The 20430-nt window shown below is 40.1% G+C and overlaps 1 protein-coding gene across 4 annotated transcripts in view; it reads right to left on the minus strand.

Annotated features, from left to right (window-relative positions):
• Nucleotides 1-20430, minus strand: part of myo5aa (myosin VAa) — a 55513-nt gene that overhangs the window by 23997 nt on the left and 11086 nt on the right. For all 4 annotated transcript variants that reach the window (XM_067593926.1, XM_067593952.1, XM_067593942.1 and 1 more), the window contains exons 2-14: nucleotides 15708-15818; nucleotides 14373-14544; nucleotides 13078-13222; nucleotides 11225-11381; nucleotides 9356-9499; nucleotides 6359-6440; nucleotides 4626-4733; nucleotides 4395-4501; nucleotides 3375-3640; nucleotides 2985-3066; nucleotides 2739-2879; nucleotides 1633-1758; nucleotides 733-816 (exon numbers count right to left, since the gene is read on the minus strand). In XM_067593926.1, the coding sequence (XP_067450027.1) occupies nucleotides 733-816; nucleotides 1633-1758; nucleotides 2739-2879; nucleotides 2985-3066; nucleotides 3375-3640; nucleotides 4395-4501; nucleotides 4626-4733; nucleotides 6359-6440; nucleotides 9356-9499; nucleotides 11225-11381; nucleotides 13078-13222; nucleotides 14373-14544; nucleotides 15708-15818 (1725 nt within the window). The remainder of the gene's footprint in view (nucleotides 1-732; nucleotides 817-1632; nucleotides 1759-2738; nucleotides 2880-2984; nucleotides 3067-3374; nucleotides 3641-4394; nucleotides 4502-4625; nucleotides 4734-6358; nucleotides 6441-9355; nucleotides 9500-11224; nucleotides 11382-13077; nucleotides 13223-14372; nucleotides 14545-15707; nucleotides 15819-20430) is intronic.

Here is a 20430-nt window from a genome sequence, read left to right on the forward strand (position 1 = left end):
GTGTGTGTGCTAGTGTGCGTAGAGAGGTTTTCCAGTTCAATAGCATTTTGCTGTTTAAAAAAAATGACATTAATGTTACAGAATCAATGAAAGCATAAAATAAGAAGTTATAGTATCTTTTATTTGTGATATTTTTGAAATTCCTGTTTGCATAACTGGTGTAAAATCACTGTGAAAGATTGTGTTGTATGCAAATTGTCAATGTGCATACATGTGTTTTACTATAATAATAATAATAATAATAATAATAATAATAATAATAATGATAACACTGCATTTATTTAGGTCTGGTTGTGCTTTTCTGCTAATTATTTCACATTAAGTGGAAAATACAGCAGAAATCACACTGACATCTGTCCTCTGTGGGTCATGTTTATCCAATGTGTGTTCAGCTTTGTTATGAGTAAATAAACTAAAACCTCTCTGAAAATAAATCTCTTGGGTTGAGAATAAGTCTTTGCTGCTGGAGTCAACATTATCTTCACATGACCAGCGGAGGGCGCTGCTTCCCTGAGCCTCCAGGTGCAACTTCTGTTCAGTAAGCAATATTTTTCCACACAGACCAGGTGCCACAGCTCTCCATGAGATGACGCTTCATAGCACTTTGAAATCTCTACACTAATGCGTTCAAATGGATCTCTACACAATCTGCAGTATAATGCCTCAGTAGGGTCTATCTTTGACTGATTTTATGTAGTGTAAGATAGACGTGTTTGTGTTTGTACACCTCACCTTGCTGGCCTTCAGCACATTGATCTGTTCTTCGTTTACAGTGTCCTTGTTCTTCTCCAAGAAACCGTCACACTGGTATTCTACCTGCTCGACAACAAGAGAGCACAGTTTGTGTTATAATAAACTGTGAGGACAGAGTTTCTGATCAATCATTTCTAATTAGAGACAACAGTTTACCTGTGTTCCCTTGCATATTTATGGTCCAAGTCAGATTCTTGTAGGTCTTAAATTCACCTATCTAACCAACCAATGTTTAATTATTTCTACATCACTGACAGGATATTGTGATTTTTTAATTATTCTTTCTGAAACACATGTATTCACACTGTCCAAAGGTTTAGGGTGAGGTCTGCAGGTCTGTTGGCTATATACAGTCCAACCTCCTGATGCAAGCTCCTTTTTAAAATGCAAACATCAATCATTGTAAATGTTTGATCAGATATGTTTCCTAGGGATCCCATTTTAACGTCAGGAGACCCCCATGGGAAAGCCTGCATTAGTCCTTGACCCATTTAGCTGTAACCTTATATTGAGGATCAAAAAATAACACTGTGTCAAACAGCGATTCAGAGGACATGAATCTGATTCCACCAAAGTGAATTTCAGCAGCACACACTAACACTCTTAAACACTTGACTGCGAAAGTGCCTTTTTTGTGTGAAACAGTGATAACATTAAAAAGTCATCCGTCCTCCAGCTATCCTAAAAATATCTCACACCAGCACTGCAGCAGCCTCTGCAGCCAATCTGTTCCTAAATGTTATCTACTGAGCTAAAAAGGCACACTGTAACACAAACATCTAATCCTTCAAACCACTTCCTGCTATGCCTTTACTTTTCTAGCTTTAAATGGAACAAAATTCAGAGTCAGAGCAACAGAGAAGTAACAATAAACTATACCTTGTCAGCAAAATGTTGGATGATGAAGGCTCGGTTGGACATGCGTGGCTTCTCGAAGAGGGAACATGTCTTTAGGTGGGTGTTGTACAGTTTCTGAGCCCACGAATCGTCCGAACCTCTAGGCATCTGGTATAGAAAGGGATAAAACATAATGGAAATGATCAGGAAATGATGTGTAGAACATCTGCTGCTGTAAACACACTGTAATAATTCATCTCAACAAAAACAACATTTTTAATAAGATGGTATTTTTCACGGGATTCTTTTTTTCTGATCATGTACAGTAACTCTTCAAAAATGTCAGCAATGTGGACCACCTCAAATGTCAACAACCTGTAAAATGACCTTGCAGTAGTTCAGAGCCACAGAGAGATTAGTTAGCATTGTTTGGCTGAGCAATAAAAGTATATAGGTGTTGCAGATATGGAGCTGTTTTTACTCTACACTAGTATGTTCAACACAGCTGCAACCAGAATATTAACTCTGACAATTCAACCAAAGCTTCGCTCTGCATCATAAACAGCTCTGTGGAAGTTGTGAAACTTTACCAATAGCAACATGCAATCAAACTGAACTGAATCAAAGCTTAACAAATTCAATTAGCAGCTTTGCAACAACTCCAAAGTGCATGAAAGGAACCTAATGCTCAGTTTCACTGTGTAAACTGAAAAGAAAGAAGTTGTTATGCAATAATTAAAACTATGATCATTGTTTAACGCTGCATTTCCTTCCTGCAGGTGAACTTTGATATGAACTGTCAAAGTGGGTGTTGGAGACTCGGGTCTAGTGTGTGGTGGGAGGCTCTGACAGGTCAACTGACAATAATGTGAAGCAGAGCGTGGGTGTGAAAGGACAGAGGATTCTCACTGAGATGTTCCACCACCACCCACAAACCTCTGCTTGTATACATATACGAGAAAGTTTTTATTCCACTAACAGTATTCATAACTCATCAAGAATTATGTAATTGTGTAGTTTTAGTTTTAGCACCAATGAAGACTCTTGTTAAAAGATAAGATAGTTGTTGTCTTGCCAACAAATGCAGGTGAAATGTGAAATGTGTGTTTTTTTTTGGAAAGAACGCCACAAAAAGCTTGAAAAAGTACCCTGCACTCCTCGTCCAACAGGTCCAGGATGCCCATCTTGGCCTCTATGAGGTTGATGCAGGGCTGATTGTCGTAGAAATCGATCAGAGTCCAGGGGATCTGCTCCTTCATGTACTCTTCCTGCTCCAGCTTGAACACATGCTGTGATCACACACAAATGAGTTGGAAATTTAGCTGCGTACTTCCATCAAACAATTAAAAATACCATCTCACATCTGTAAATGTAATCCAAAACATGCTGCTCACCATGTTGAATTGTTGCTGGAGTTTCTCGTTAGCGTAGTTGATGCAGAACTGCTCAAAACTGTTGATCTCAAACGTCTCAAACCTAACGAGGAAGAACAGAGGAGTCAACGGACTGGAGAACATCTTTGACAAAGCTGACCTGCTTGGTTAAATGAACACATTAATACTTGGGTAAATGATTCCTGATGTTATTTCACATATTTCCTAACATTAGTCCTTATGCACAGTCCGTGCAATTTACTTCACTAGTGTATTAAACCATGGAGTGCACTGTAATGTCTGTTAACAAATTCAGACAAATCAGACAAATGTACCATATCTAAAAACTAAGACAGTTGCTTCTTTCACATTAATCTCACTCCCCCACAGACCAGCAATGCACAGACATACCCGTAGATGTCGAGGACCCCGATGAAGGAGTGCTGTTTGACATTGGTGATCAGAGCCTTGTTGACGTGCTCCACAATCCAGTTGAAGAGCTTGGCGTAGATATGTTTGGACAGCGCGTCGCGGGCGTTGGTGGCCTGCAGACGGGGGAGGGGCTTGATATACGTCTCTGTGGCTGTCTTCAGCTTCCTGTGGCAAAGCCACTGAGACATGTCCTGGTAGGTCACACCGACCAGCTCGCAGAACGCCGTCAGGTGGCGATTGTTGGGCTGCAGGAAAAAGAGGAGATCTCGATCACTGTCCAGCTCAAACCCAGTAAGATGACAGATAACGTGAATTCCCTTGTTGACAAAATTTCTTAAATTACTTAGTACTTTTTGGATGCTTGTGTCCAGCAACCCAGTGACGCCCTTTTCTCCTGAGTTTGATGAAAAGAGCTTTCAAGTAGTTCAAATAAGCAGTACAACATTATTAACTGGAATTATTACATCTTTACTAGATATTCCTTTTTGATTTCAGCTCTAATTGGCCGAACTTTTTATTTTTACAACTATCACATTCACAGTTAATTTAATGGTCTATATTCTATTATGTAATTGCTTTCAGAGAGTCTAAACATTTTAAAAAGGTCATTAATGCTGACTGGTAATTTTAGATGTTTAACCACAGAGGAGTACGATGCCTCGATATATTTCATAAAATTGCCACCTGGTACTCCTGTCACATAGGAGGTGAGCTAGGAATGATCATCCTGACGCTGCAGGAAATAGATGGACAGCTACTATATTTCACTACAATGAATATGCAACTAGTCATAACAGGACAGCTGAAGACAGGAGGACTAACTTTGAGCCCAAAAATGAACAAAAATGTGATCATAAATAAATAAATACTACGAATAAAAGCTATATCTATAAGGAAAAACATCAAAACACACATTACATATGTAAGATGAAAGATTGTAAATTTGTTTAACGTGTGTCACACTGACTATCAGTACTTAAGTATAAATCTTATCCTCACAGGGATGATGCTGCTGTCTGAATCTCTGTCTTTTATCTCCACGTTTCCCAGATGAAGAATAGCAGCCAAAACCTGGAACAACCCCTTCTGATAGGACTCATTAATACCTGCAGAGGACAAAACACACACACATAAACCAACAGTCATATGTTTCTTGACTGTTCTTAAAAAATAAATAAGTATATACAGATTTAATTTGTGTATGTTTGTATACAAGTGTGTCTGTGTTACCGAGCAATGAGAAGGCATTTCGGGTGCTGCAGAGCTCCTTGGTGTCGTCAACACCGTCGATAACGGGGCTGCGGCCCTGCCTGGTGTACAGGAAGTCATTTGCACTGCCTGAGTGGAGAAACAGAGGGTGAATAAATTCTTTAAAAAAAACGCAGGATGTGCAGTTTTACTTTGAGCAACTTAGGTGGAACTGTGCTATTAAAAGTATCCTCATTTATCAAGCAGAGCTTCATAAGAAAACATGTACCTGATTTAAGAAATCACATATACTGCTTATGTGCTGTTTCATGATACTCCATGACCACAGGGAAAATACTTGGTACTTGGCAACAACGGTTTAATCATCATTCTCAGTCAGCGTTAGTGGTAGCTGTAGCAACAGCCCTGATTTGTTACGCTACACCTGAACTAACAAGGATACTCACAAGAAGGCGTCAGATAGCAGAATGTCAGCTGTCATATTAAAGCTTTGAACTTATTTTTCTGTAACAAGTCACCTCGTCCTTCACTATTGCTTACTTACATTTAGGTGGGACGTTTCACAATAACCATCATGTTTATCATCTGTACTAAAGTCATGGCTACACTCCCACGGGTATGTGAAATCAAATCTTTAAACCCTGGCTCACAATAGCGATGTGAACTTTCAAAGCAGCTTATTTTCACTGTCAAAATGACATCATATTGAGGTTTTGCTGATGACTTGGGGCTCTTAGAAAAAAAGTGAAACCAAGAACACTTCTGTGTAAAAAAAATATGTTAACTCAACTTAAACAACAATCAATTCCTTCATACACACTTTACACCGAATTAAGGCATGGCTTGTTGCCTGGCAACCGGAGGCACTGACATGATTGTGACAACCGCTCCATTTACTGAGCCAGGAAGTCAGCAGGAGAGGAAAACACAGCAGCTGTCTTTGTGTGTGCGAGCGAGAGAGCCAACTGAGTGGCTGTAAGTGACAGTGCCAGCAGTGTGTGTGTGTGTGTGTGTGTGTGTGTGTGTGTGTCCCATGACTAGGCTGAGCAGGTGCAGGTCCACAGTGGGTGTGCTCTGTTTGAGAGCCTGTTCAACCACAGAGTGGATGAACCCTGCCTACAGCAGGGGCATCATCTGATACGTCTACACTGACATTAAATCTGATGTGCGGCAGAGTTCTTCAGACACCTCACTGTCACCTCACTCAACCCTGAAGAGTTTTTAGAGATTGGTGGGGAGGGTGGGGGGTATTTTTAAATCGGAACTCCATCTTGGATCCAAGTCAGGATCAGTTCCAGTAGATGTTGCAGTTTAAATACGACTCTCACTAGGAGACAATCAGGACATAATGAAACATTAATAGTTTGGTTGTTTGGTGGGCCAATGAGTCACTGAAATAATGGACTTTCAGTGTTCTGGCGGTTTTCCTGCTGCGGAGAGCCACTGCAGTTAAGCACAGTGCTCCGTTACTCTGTATTCACTGCTGATTATCGGTAATGCTGTGGTCAAGTACTCAAGGTAAGACAATAATAATGTGTGTTTGGGTGCTGCAGCCCTTTTTAATCACTCAGAAAAACATGAAAATGATGAGTTGGTCTCTGGTGTAAGAAAATGAACAGATTTTCAGCAACTGTTTTTGTAGGTGAGAATGAACAGTTACAGCCAACAGTCAACTGTGCAGCTCTGTGTTTGTAAATGTGCATGTGTGTGTGTGTGTGTGTGTGTGGCTGCACACATATGAGCATGACACTTACTCAGTTTCAGATTCTTGAACTCAGGCAGATGAGAGGATGCACAGAGCTGATAGAAGATATGATAGTTCCTCTCCTCGTCCGCCTAGAAGAAAACATGAAGACCATACACTGTGAAGTAAATACTAACACACAATTATTGTTTATTTACACACATAAATAGTGGTCACAAACATATTTGGTTCTATTCACAAGCTTTGTGTTGTCTTATTCCTACCGACATTCATGCTGGGAAAATAAACTGCATCTGCTTGTTTCTTTATGATGATACCAGCCTCACAACTATACAGTTTGACAGTTTAACATCTGGAAGCCCCACAGAAGCAGTTGGTGATGTAGAGCCTTGCTCGGGGGGCATGTTACCAGATGTTTTTGAGTCAGATGAGAATGTTACACTTATTTTCCATCCTCATATTTCTCCAGACATACAGAGAATCAAACACAAGATGGCAACCTGTATTCCACTCATGATGTGGAACCTGATTGATCACACTGGAAGGCCCCGATCAGACAGAGTGCTTTTTAGCAGCCTGCGGCGGCTTTTTGTAACAGTTTTCAATAAGAGTGAAGCTTTTTGCTCGCTGCTTTTGCATTGCTGAGCGCCTCACATTTTCACAGTTTTTGCAGGAGTGCCCTGAACACCTTGAGTTGAAAAAACTTCAACTCAAGAGCGGAAAAGCTCCAGACGTCATTTGCCTTTTTTCCCTGTTGTCCAATCGGATGAATTGAGAGACGAGCCTTCTGTGGTGGTGACGACAACAAGTGGAGATAGTGGTGGCTGTTGCTGGATATCCAGAGCAATATGACTTTACCAACCGTAGTTACTATGATCTGAACAGAAAACAGCAGGCCTGGAGTGAGTTTACTTCACAGCAAAATAATGGTTAGGCTAAGGACAGGTGATTCAGTGGTTGCTGAAGCTGCTCTTTTATTAAATTGTAGGCTGCAACAAAAAAGGCAGTGTGGTGAGCCTCTGTCTGTTCAGGGGGCGTAAATGAGTAGAAATAATACAACAATACAGTTCAAGTTGCAGTCACCTGTGACATATGTTGGTGCAGCTACACCCAAACACAGAATGCAAACAAACATACAAACACACACACACACACACACATAAATGGGCGGTACTGGAGCCAAGCATGTGAAAAATGTGACAGGGAAAGTAATCCAGTTTTTCCCGCCAACATCCTCATTCCCCAACATGACTGTCTAGGACAACAGTGTGTGTGTGTGTGTGTGTAAAATATACTTGTTCTTTATCTGGATACTGCCCTACTGGCTCTACCTGTGAGCAAACACACCCACTGAATATACAATAAAACTGTATGACAAGAAAAGTATGTAAACTTTATAGAACTTTTCAAAACAATATTCAAAAAGGGCTTCACAGAGGAGACAAGACAGAAAATAGAAGAGATGAACAAGACGATGTATAAAAATACGGACATGATGAAGTGCGCAGAACACAAAATATAAAGCTACAGGTTATAAAAAAGAATGATTTGGCATCTCTAAAGACAGATTTTTATCAAGAAAAGGACACAAATTAAATTGTTACTCAGGGGAAGAATGTGTTTGAAAAGTCCAGACAGAGAGAGAGAAAGAGGTGAGAAGAGGAAAGGAATGCTGCTGCTGTTAGCCGGTGTCACAGATGGATTGTTAAAGGATGGGTTCACTTTGTTTCCTCCTACTTGTCTTTGTGAAGAAGGAAGTTATTGCCGCATACTTCTTCTGCTTTAAAGGACACCAGGGTTAGACTGACAGTAAATGGGTGCTGGTTCAATTCTTTTTATTGTTACTGCTTAGGTGTGTGTGTGTGTGTGTGTGTGTGTGTGTGTGTGGTTGACTGCACTTCTTCATAACTGTGAAAACTTCAAGCATATAAATAGCACTAAAATATTACAAAGCAAGATATTTTCTACTGCATACAGAGGCTCAACACGTAATAAAAAAAGTCTACTTTTCTTCTAGTGACAACAATAAATCACAAAAACAAAGCAGCAACACAAGTTAAGTCATATGATGTTGTGTTTAACCGTATGTGTCAGCTTCAACATGAGGGAGGGATCTAATAATCAAGGTGACATTTCAAGGCAACTTAAAGTTAATTCAATAACTTTCTCACATAAAAGCTGATTATTAAAGAAGAATTTTAGACAGAATAGAGAATAGACACAAACTGTGTTTTTAGCTCCATTAGAAGGATGGACTGTCAAATCCACAAAGCACCGACACACATGAAACAAATTGAACTCTGCTGTAATTTAAAGGTATTTTTCTTGTCATGTTTGAAAGCCAGCTAGAGAATTGTCCCAGGTGAATAAGATCCCAGTGTTTTATTGTAATGGTTCAAAATCTGGCAGAAATCTGTACCTTACAGATGTTTGGCTGCAATACAACCTTTGTCATGCCAGCCAACAAAGCCCTGAATACATTACATTATGTGTGTAGTACACACTGTAAATACATAACTGCTGACAAGCCTTGAGGACTTGTATACCAATAACACCTCCAATGTCAGAGAGTGAATCACATTAGACAGTAACACATCAGAGATCGACAGACCTTTCAGTAAATTGTGTTTCGCCTGAGACCCTGCAAGAAGCCATAGTGTGAGGTCAGCTAAAGAACAGCCTGTTTTCACCAACAACATGTTCAGGAACATGCTCAAGGTCGCTTCAGTAGGAAGGAAATTAGCTATCAGAAACCCAGGTAATCTGGTTGAAGGATACAACAATGCCACTGTGATGTTAGACTGCGCTCTGAAAAGTCTGACAAACTCCACAACCTGACAGTTGTTCATTTAGTGAACAAAAGCTTGATGTGCTGTGTGTCATTTCCATTCAAGAGTTGAGGTCAGAATAAAATGTATAATTGTCCAAAGGTTAACTCTGTTCCATGTTATCTGTGAGGCAGACTGGGATAAGTTAAAAAAAATGAATCTTAGTCAAAGAAATATCCACAAATACAACAAACTTTAACGTGGGTTTGTGTGCTTACCTGAAACACCACTCGAGATTTTTCCAGCAGATATGTTCTCATGTTGGCACCAATGATACGAAAGCGAGTGTCAAAGCCGATCTCGATGTATTTCCCGAATCGACTGCTGTTGTCATTTCGGGTGGTCTTTGCATTTCCAATGGCCTGAAGGAAACCACAGAGGCAAAAACAGTTAATACATTATGAAGATAGTGTTCAACTTTTGACAGAACAGGTGGTGAATTATTATTTACTAACCATTTGCAAACTGCACACAAAGGGAAGGAATTCTGTATTTTTTTGCACAGATTGTTATTATAATATAGTGTTATTGTGGTTATGGGCACTGTGGTGAAACATTAGCAGCATTAGGGAACAAATTATTACAGTGAAAATGAACAAACACTTCTCTAAAGTAGCATATACACCCGATTCTAAATACACCAGAATCTCTCATACTGTAGGTTACAACCTGAAACAGGCTGCAGATCATTTGTGGTTGGTCCACACATGACAAAGCATTAGTAGGTTTTTCTTTTTTGGCATTTTTTCCCCTTTATTGGACAGATAACAGTAGAGAAGCAGACATGAAACCAGGGGACAGAGAGGGATTTCCTGAAATCAAACTGAGGATGTTGCAGGTATGCAGTAAATGCACCTTAACCGTTAAACTACTGTGGAGCCCCAAAATCACTAATATGTTTTAATGGACCTTTGTTCTTCCACACACACACACACAAGAGCTGGATCAATACATGTTGATGGACGTTTCCTGCTGAGCTTCAGTACGTCTGTAAACCAATCATCTGTGGTCAGCAGCCTTAGTTCAATATACAGGATTGATCAATGACCCCGCTGAACTGTAGTAGATGGGTGGGGCTGCATACAAACGCACACACTTACACACGCACACACACACACACGTCCAAGATGTCCAACCAGCCAGCTTAAGAAGAATTAAATTGTGTGTGAGCTTGCTGAGTTAAGGCCAAACACACAGTCTTTCACTGCAAACAAGGCGTCTTTCAGCAGAGCAGGTATTCCAATCTCTGCCTGCATCAGCCAAATGCATATAAACACCACACACAAACGCTCCCTCTCTCTCTCTCTCACATGCACATGTTCACACACATACAGGTTTTGTAATATCGAAAAGGCTGATGCAACCGTCTACTCTGCATTTAGGCTTAGAGGCTCAAGTGACATCACTGCGACGAAATAAAGCTTTCTATTCATTCTGTTAGCTTGTCTCTGATTGGCTTGAGCAGGGTGAAAGTGGTGGCGGGGAGGAGAGTGATGTTAGCAGAGCGGTTGGATGGGGTGGGGGATGGCAGAGGGTGGGAGGGGGGGGGGGGGGGGGGGTAGTGGCATATGGGCACAGGAGAGCTCTCCAACCCCTCCTCCTGTCCCTATGACTCTACAGGAAGAAATACACAAACACACACACACACACTTAAGACCTGTGTTATCACAGCAGAGAGCAGCCTGAGGCCAGGAAGGCGCAGTGTGGTGGAGAAACTGAAGGGAAGGGAGTAAGTAAATGCCAGAGAGGAGAGGAGAGGAGAGGAGGACAAACAACAAGACTTTCAGCCCATATCATTCACAAATATCCGTACATATATACGCACTGCCAGGACAAATACTTTCACAACAACAACACATTTCCTGTAAATGTTTTTAACTGCAATTTTAAGTATTTTAGCTTGTGCAAAATAGCGCCAAATGATTTCACTAGAAAAACAAGTCAGAAGAACAACACAGTCGTTCTGGACCTACTAAGCTGTGAAAAAAACAGACTTAAAATAGATGATGATGAAGCAACCACTGAGTAACAGTGTGAAAATGAATGCAATCCAAACTCTTTGTCAGCAGACAGCATCTAGTCCTCACCTCCATGATGGGGTTGGAAGCCAAGACCTTTTCCTCTACGTTGGCCTCGCTGGCGGAGCCGCTGACCGTAGCGAAGTATCTCATGGCGTATTTGGCTGACACAGTCTTTCCTGCTCCGGACTCTCCGCTAACAATGATTGACTGGTTCCTCTCATCCCTGATAGATTGGGAAAAAAAAGATATAAGACTGTATATATCAGACAGACAAGGATTAAGGCCTCAAGAAAAACTGCCATCAATCAGGTGAAGCTAACAATTGGCTCTGCATGTTTTAGGTGGGTGTTTTCTTCATCTTGCTTCAGTCAATAATGTGTTAAATCAAGCAAAGGTGAAGGGTAATTGCTATGTGCAGCAGTCCTGTACAGTTTAATAGGTGGAGTGTGACACAAACAATGCCAGGGTTATGCCTTGGGCAGACAGAAAGTGATGCTATCATCAACAAGCATTCTCAATGGCTACAGGCAGAGCAGGTGTAACACACCTTATAACCTTCTTGTTTCTTTGTGTGCTTTAATATCTCAGGAGAGCGTTCTCCTCCAAGCTCAAGGACTCAAATCCTCAGGCAACACGGCCTTCTCATACTGTGCCACCTTTCTTCCAGAGCTGATGGTAGGGAGTCTGGCGCTGATGCAATTTTTTTTTCTATTGAAATTGGCATTTGTCCACACACAAAGCTCCAATTGCTTCTCTTACTGTCTCAGGATATTTCTTTGAATAACCTCTTTCATGATGTCTTTCATTTTTTTCCCTCTTTGCCCTCAGGTTTTTAGATGATTTTTTTCCTTGTCTCTCTATAGAGCATGGTTTGGATCCATGACTTGGATACTTGACTTGACTTAAGTGGTGTATCACAACAGCTTGAACTGGGCATATATGCCGTATTTATCCAGTATCTATTATCGGTCCTACTGTGATCAGTCTCACAAAACGTGTTAAACTGATTCATCTCTCTTTATAAAAACAATCTGACACAAACCTTGTATCTTATTTTCAAATATTATGTCTTTAAGGTAGAAATTAAGCACTTAATTAATACCAAAATTGTAGAAATTAGACCTTAGACTATTAATTGATTAGTTGATTGACAGAAAATTTATCACCAGCTACTTTGATGGCTTAATAATTTTTAGGCATTTTTTAAGAAAGAAAAAAGTCAAAATTCTCCATTACCAACCTCTCAAATGAATATAATATAATATTAATTCATATTTTCTGGTTTCTTTAGTCCTCTGTGACGGTAAACTAAATATCTTTGACTTACTGATTGTTGGCTGGGACAAAATAAGACATTTGAGGACGTCATCTAGGGCTTTGGGAAACAATGACTAACATTTTTTCACAATTTTCTGACATTTTATAGACCAAGCGACTTGTCAATTAATTGAGGAAATGATCAACAGATAAATCAACAATGAAAATAACTGTACAAATAGAAAAATAAGATCTTGATATACAGTATAAATATAATTGTGTAGCTCTACACTGAATGTAAGGTCCTCACACACAGAGTACAACTTTATGCTATCAGTGCTACATGGTCACTGCTGACTGCTGCCAGCTTCCAACGCTGTGTAAGTAAAGCAGAGATGATCTAAGTGCTGATTAAAGTTGGCACACAGTGGTATACATGTACTGTATGTTAGCGTGTGGATGACATAAACTCCCAGAGGGGAGTCTACAGTTTGGCTCCTGCAGAGAAACTCGGGGTGTGTGTGAGTGATTAAAAGAGTGAGTGAGACGGTGAGACCACCACCAGGCTATTTCTGTCTCAGCTTTGACCTACAAACCCAGAAGAGAGAGGGAGGGCTGAGCAACAAGGAGACCAGAACTAAGGCCACTCAGGTGACACAAACCTGGCCATCTGTTTGTAAGCCTCCTCTGCCACAGCAAAGATATGAGGGTCCATGTCTCCCATGTTCTGACCGCTGTAGGCATTGATGATGTCTGTACCGTAGATCGGCAGCGTCTCATACGGGTTGATGGCCACCAAAACGATTCCTACGACACAGAGCACAGAGGGAAGATATGAGCTGATCTGCAGTTGAAATGGGCCGTAACCAGATATCATGCTTCTTAAAGAACTGAGACTGTATGAATTGTAATAAAGTTTATGCTGCATATTGTTCATTATCTCTTTTTAAACGCTTTTAAACATTTTAAGGTGCTTGTTAAAAACAAAAGCATAGAACAGGATAAATATACAGACAGGAGAGAAAAACCTTTATTTATTTAGAGTTTATCTAGAGTTTTATTGGGAGGAATGCTCTCTTTTTCAGGAACGTCCTGATCACACAGTTGTAAACATTCACACCTGGAAGCTTCCCAGTACAACCAGTCTCATGTGTTGGACACTGAGCAGTTGGGAGTTAAGTGTCTTGCTCAAGGACACCTCAGTGGTGTTAATGAAGGAGGAGTGAGCTCTGCTCTTTCACTTTACCCACACAGATTTATCCTGCAGGTTTCGAGGATCAAACCGGCTACCTCCCCAGTCATGAGTAAAACTTGGCAGGGGTTTTGTGCGACTCTGCAAAACTGAATTTAATAAACTGAAACAGACTGCCTGATGTTTTCCTAATTTTATATTTGGAGTAAATACAAAACCTTAAAATACAGCAGTAAGTGGTGGTGAGAAGCCTCCAAGCACAATGTAACAATTGACTATGGAAAAAGAAATATAACGCATTTCATAATTTGTATTTAAGGTCTTGATTGTTTGGTCTTGACTTAAGACGAATTGCAAACAATAACATATTACAATGGAAGTGAGTGTGTCTCTCTGACGGCCTACAAAGAGCAAGTTTTATCAATGAAAGCAGTTGATAAGAATCGCAAACTACATTTAAACTGATGAATGAGACAACAAACAATGATCGACTTATAGTATAAAGACAATGAATGTCATTGAAGGTCACAGACATCAATGGAGTGCTAAACTATTCAACTATAAAACATTGTATAACTGATTAGCACTGTAACTGATTAGTATAACATAACAAGTATGTAAAAAAAATGAATTGGGTTTCACCTCTTCACTCACTGCTGCCACTACCTTCTATATCTTACTGCTCATTGGTCAGTTGGAGGTATGAATTCATAGCAAAGCACCGACAACATACAGTAAGGTGTCATGTGTAGAGTGTCTTCCTACCACAGTAAGTGTAGATGAGCTTTGAGTCGATGAAGCGGACTTTGAGGTTGTGCAGCACGGCCGGCTCGTGGAGGTAGCTGAGCGCTGTGAGGTCATTCTCGCCCACCAGGATGTCGGGGTTTCGCAAGTAAGGCAGGTTCTTCGTCTTGGGGTCCAACTTGTGATCGATGTTCTGAGCGGGACAACAGAGCAACACAGGAGGGAAATAAGAAGCATGAAGACTTAAAGAATGAACGATAAGATGTCTGGATGAACTGTACCAATTAAGATGTAACCCTTAGTGTACCATGTACACCACATTCTCAGGGCGGAATAAAATAAATGAATGGAAATATAATATAAGTTCAGAATTCTGATTTCTCCAGGCGTCGCCACCTACAGACACTTTAGGCTCGTCAGTAATTCTTCATGTCAGCGACAGCTGCACCGACCGAGCCTGAATGTAACCCAAAGATTCAATTTTTATTCTCACTCACATTCACTTATCTTTTTTACACCACAGATCCTTTGTTCATTGCCAGCAGATGGAGGCACGACTGAGATAAAACTCAAACATCTATCTCTCCTACTTCTCCTGCGTTTGACAGTTCATGTAGTTAAACAGTAAACATGTACTGTTAGGTTTAGGATTTATATCTACGCTTGGATGTGGATCAGTGTCAAAACACATACAGTAATAGACATTGTGCAGAAGCTCGACTGTCAACTTGCAAAAAGGCTTTATTTCGCAGTGCAAAGAAACTCATTTAGGGGGGATTTGTTCTTTTCTCTTTTCAGAGTTTGGTGTGGTTTGAAAGCCGTTACTGTTGTGGGCCTGTAAAGCCCAACGGGACATGGTATGTGATATTTGGTTGAACAAATAACCTTGACTCCTTTAAATATCCTTCACTCTTGGCTCATGGCATCAATGCCCACATAATTTAATTGAAAACTAGTGACAAGTTTTTTGAGACAGCAGACATATTATCAAATAAATATTTAATTATTAGCAGCATAAATTCATTTACATGACTGTCTGTTACTGATAGCTGGGAGTAAAAGCTGTGTGCTAGCAGCTGTTTGTATTCTCAGCTGAGGAATTAGATTTACTGCTATACATTTAAATTGCTCCTTGTGGAATCTTTGAAAGCTGGTCTCATTTGTGGAGAGTGCTAATGGTAAAACCAATATCCGCTAATGAGACGCAGCACTTTGAAGTGTCTTTGAGGCGGGGAGGGAAAGAGAGAGCGACACAAAGAGCTGGAAGGAAAAGAATGTGAAGAGGAAGAAACAAAGACTGAAGCTTAAGAAAGGTGCTTTCCTCCCCATCCAACCGTCCCGCTTCGTCCTGCTCACCGTTCCATCCTCCAGCATGAGCTGCAGAGACGCGTCGCCATTTTTGTAGTCCTTGATCAGCTCAGCAGACTTCCACACCTCCTCGACATCGGGGATCCAAACCCGAGCACACTGAGGGAGAGAAGAAGGAAAAAGAAAAGTGAGATAAAAAGCACTCGAGGAATACTAAGTATTCCCAAGAGACATTTCATATTTCCATCCAAAACTCCTCCTTTTCTCTCACTTTAATGCCCTTTGGAGTTCAGTATATATGCTGACAGCACCAGGGTCATTATGATAAATCATATCTTTCTAAAACACCAAATTGGATTTTCTAAATTTACATGAAACAGCCTGAAGTGTCCTGGTGTGATCAGGCTGGAGTAAACATTTTTATATTTGGAAGTACAATTTCGAGTGATTTGAGGTTTGAGCTGCCTCAGTTTAAACCCTTTAAAAAGAAAGATGACAGGGCAGCAACTTCTCTTCTTTTCTGCTAACAGTTAAAACAGTATGACCTCAGAGAAAACACAAGGATCTGTGTTTTCAGTCATGAGCACATGGTGCATAACGGTCAGTAATTTCAAAGTTGTGGGAACAAACGGTTCAACAAATACGAGCTCGGAACGACTGAAGAATGTGGTTGTGGATATTGGGTGGTCATAACTTGACATTCACACACACACACACACACTAGGTTCACTAGAAAACAGTTTCAGGCCTCATGGACTTGTGACTGGAGGCAATCAGCTGATCACAGACATGTGGAAAAACAGTGATGAACATTGCCGGTCACATGGCTGAGGAATCCAGCTCGCATACGTAGATGCATACGTGCACATACGCACATGGAGGCCTCACCTCTGACGGTACGGGAGCTCACTGGTTGACTTTGCAGTGACTGAAAGAACCAAACCTTGACCTTAAAAACCCAGACCGATGAGGCCTGCAGAGTGTGTGCAGCCTGTTTGAGTGGAGCTCAAGTCAGCGGCCCGACAACTATCGAGTTTTTCTTATATTTGACATTACAGAAGCAGAGAGAAAATTGGAATAAAGTTACAAGTTGAAATAGTTTTAACAGAACAAATTCTAGCCCGTTTTGTATGCAAGAATTTATTTTATCTGACATTAATCTGACTTTTGTGTGTGTTCGTTTGGTGCAGGATTGTTTCTTTTAACCTAATTTTGGACTTGAAAACGTGCCATAAAAAGGCTACATTCAAAATGAGAGCAAACATAAAATACTGACTCTGTAAACATTCCCTCATGTTTCTGTCAATGTTAAAGAGGACATACTAAATCTACGCACATACACACAAATCACTATAGGATTTAGACTAGCCTCACTAAAACGTTTTCATGTTATAATCCAACACAAGTGAGGATTTTCCTTTTGCCGATTCTCATTTATTTCAAATACTATTGAATAATGAACAAATACAGCGGCAAACTAATACCGAAATATTAAAATAAAACTTTCTTGATGAGGACTCGGGCGACTGAAGCACATGATGATGATGATGTCTTTCTGGAAGCCTGACAACGATTTCATGGCTTCTTTTGACTTCATTGCATAAACTGCTGATGACGATTTCACAGATTCAAGAGAAAAAGAGGTCATTGTAGAAGTGCACAACGGGAGATAAACTTTTTCATTTGGTCTGCTGCTTCACTACCAATCATCTGAATCATGACATCATGGTCACAGGAACCCTCGCCCTCCCTCCGTCTCGCTGTCTGTCTTATTAAGAGGAGAATTGGTGTGAAATGGCAGCTCAAACCTCTCAGCGACTGCAGAACACAGACAGTTTTGAGTCTTGTTTTCATGCAGATTTGTGATTATAGAGCCTTACTGGATGTGTTCAAAAGGTGTTGTTGAAATGTTTGTCTTCAAAAAGCTCCACCTCCATCGAGTCCACAGTTTGTCCTGATTTTTTTTTTCCCCCTGTCTCTAATCCTTTTTTCTCCCCACCTCTGCATGAACACCAGACAGTGTGATCAGTGTGGTTTGTGTAGTGTGGTTTAAGGTTTGCCGCTGTTTGACAGTTAAGATAAAAACGAATACAATGTGTGCGAGTCAGAGGACTGAATGAACACTCAAAATCTGAAAAATAGAGAAATAAATGAAATAATAAGGAACTTATAGGGAGTGTGTGTGTGTGTGTGTGTGTGTGTGTGTGTGTGTGTGTGTGTGTGTACTTGAGTCTAACCAATACTGGATTTTTTTAAAGCCAAAACCAATATCAATATTTGAAAGTTTCAAAGTCTGATACTCATATATTGATGGATAGAATATTGATGAACATGCATATTCAGTGGGACATTTTACAAACCATGTAGACTGACTCATTGATTGATATTGATTCTTGATTAAGGCCGCAACCAACAATTATTTCCATTATCCATTACTTGTTTCGTTGATATACATTTCAGAAATAATGAAAGATGCCCGTTAAAGGTGACATATGTCTTGTTTTGTCCGATCAACAGTCCAAAACCCAAAGATGATCAGATTAATATCACGTATGACAAAGAGATCATCACATCTGAGGAGCTGAAACCAAAAAAAAAAAGACTAAAACCATTATTTGAGTATCAAAATAGTTGTCAAATAATATTCTGACTAATCAATGCGGCTATATTCTATGATTAACTCAAACATATATTAAGCATTTCTGTGCCGCAGTTTATTAATCATCAACCAGCATATGAGCTGATATGATGTATCTGCTGTCAGGTTCTACTGTGTACATGTGGTTTTCAGAAAATGAAATGAGTGTTGCTCATGGGCTATATGTGTGTGTGTGTGTGTGTGTGTGCACTAGAAGAAAGAAAAGCATAGACAGTGTGCTGTGTGTGTGTGTTTGTGTGTGTGTGTGTTGAGTTGCTGATCAAACAGCAGTCACAAAGGCAGCTAAAAAGGGGAGACCCTCATAAACAACCAGCATGATCAAACCACAGGTCACAACATTGCATCTGTTCTACACAAACACTCTACAACAGCTAAGATATCTGTAAGCTCACACAGCTCCCGACTCTCTCCCCAGCAGACATGTTGTTTTTTCCTAACGATGAGAGTTAAGTGAAAACAACTAAATTAAAATTTCTAAGCTGATATAATTTCTGTAATAAACAGTTTCTGTTGCCTAGAAACAATCGGAGCAATAAACAGCAACAGTAACACCTTTGGGCTTATTAACACTAACATGTTACTGGCACAGTTAGCTTGCTGTATAGTTACATTACCTGCTGTGAACTTCTGAAATGTTCTCTGTAAAACATCTGCCTGCAAACACTGACACATCCTGTATATTGTAGCTGCTGTCACGTTGTTTCAAAGAAGCCAGTTACATATTCTGTACAATATTCACTTTCTTATGGATGATTTTTTTTTTTTTACATTCAGAATTCCATTTTGTTATTTTAAAACAACACTCAGGTGCCCATATGAACAGTGAAAGAGGTTTTCCTCGCTGTAATCATTCCTGCTGTTCGTACCGGCTGTTGAAAGATCTCCTTCAAATGTGCTTTCAGTGTAAGTGATGGAGGACAAGATCCACAGTGTGTCCACAAAGTTTATCTGAAGCTTATATGAGGCTTCAGCAGACTGAGTCAGTCGTATCAAGTGGATATCTGACACATTTACAGTCTTCTTAGCATCAAATTCCCTCTTTGTGTTTCCTCGGACAGTGTTTCCCTGTTGAGCTGCAGAGGAAGTATAGTAACAAAAAGAGGGACTTTGGCATCAAAAAGACTAACATTAAAATATATTGATTTGACTTGTTTGGCTTTTAACTTTGACTTTGAAATACATTTTTGCACAGAAGGAGGGCTGTGGATTTTGGCCCCTATTCCTTATATTGTAAGTGCATTATGAAGGGATCTTCTAATGGTCAGTAAGAACAGGAGGAATGATTTATGGCACAAAAAAAAAAGTTTCAATGTTCATTTGGGCAGCCTGCCTGTGACTCACGTCGTGTAGCCAAACATTTTTCAAAGCCACAAAACTTCATTTAAAATTCTAGCGAAGATCCCAAAGTTTCTAAAGATCTCTCAGACAGAATATGTCGCTCTGAAACTTGGGATTTGTGTATAAAATTAGAGCTGAAACATTAGTTGAGCTACAGAAAATTAATGAGTGACTATTTGATATATTTATTCACTCATTCAGTCATTGTTTTTTAACAAAAAAGCCAAACATGCCCTTGTTCCACTTCTCAACTGTGAGGATGCTCTACATTTCTTAGCTTTATATAATTGTAAATTGAATATCTTTGGGTTCTAGGAAGGTGTGAAGGGTATTATTCAGCATTTTCTGACATTTTGGTAGTTGCAGCCTTTTACAAAATGATTCACTTCCTGTCATGGATCTTGGATTTGAATATTTGACTCAGTGTCAAAATATGACTAAGCCACAAGATGAAGCAGAATATACTGACACTATCAGGCAGTGTGGAATAAGATGATTTTAACAACGTTAAAGCTACTTTAGTGGAAATACAAGGGGAAAATTAAATGCTAAGAGGTTAAATTGACAGTTATAGGCAGACTCAGTCTCTGTGCCTGCCTCTCTCTCTCTCCCTACTTCACCATTTTGTTAGTCGTTTCACCTTTTTGGTCCCCACAGGAGACCGTCCCAGCAGCCAGCCTCCTAGCAACGAAGAGAGGGAGGAGAGGAGGAGGACAGAGGCTAAAAATAGCAAGAGCGGGTTTTGAGCAGCATCACACCTCACAGAGGCATCGC

This window comes from Thunnus thynnus, chromosome 1, assembly GCF_963924715.1.
Source record: "Thunnus thynnus chromosome 1, fThuThy2.1, whole genome shotgun sequence".
NCBI classification, from domain to species: domain Eukaryota; kingdom Metazoa; phylum Chordata; class Actinopteri; order Scombriformes; family Scombridae; genus Thunnus; species Thunnus thynnus.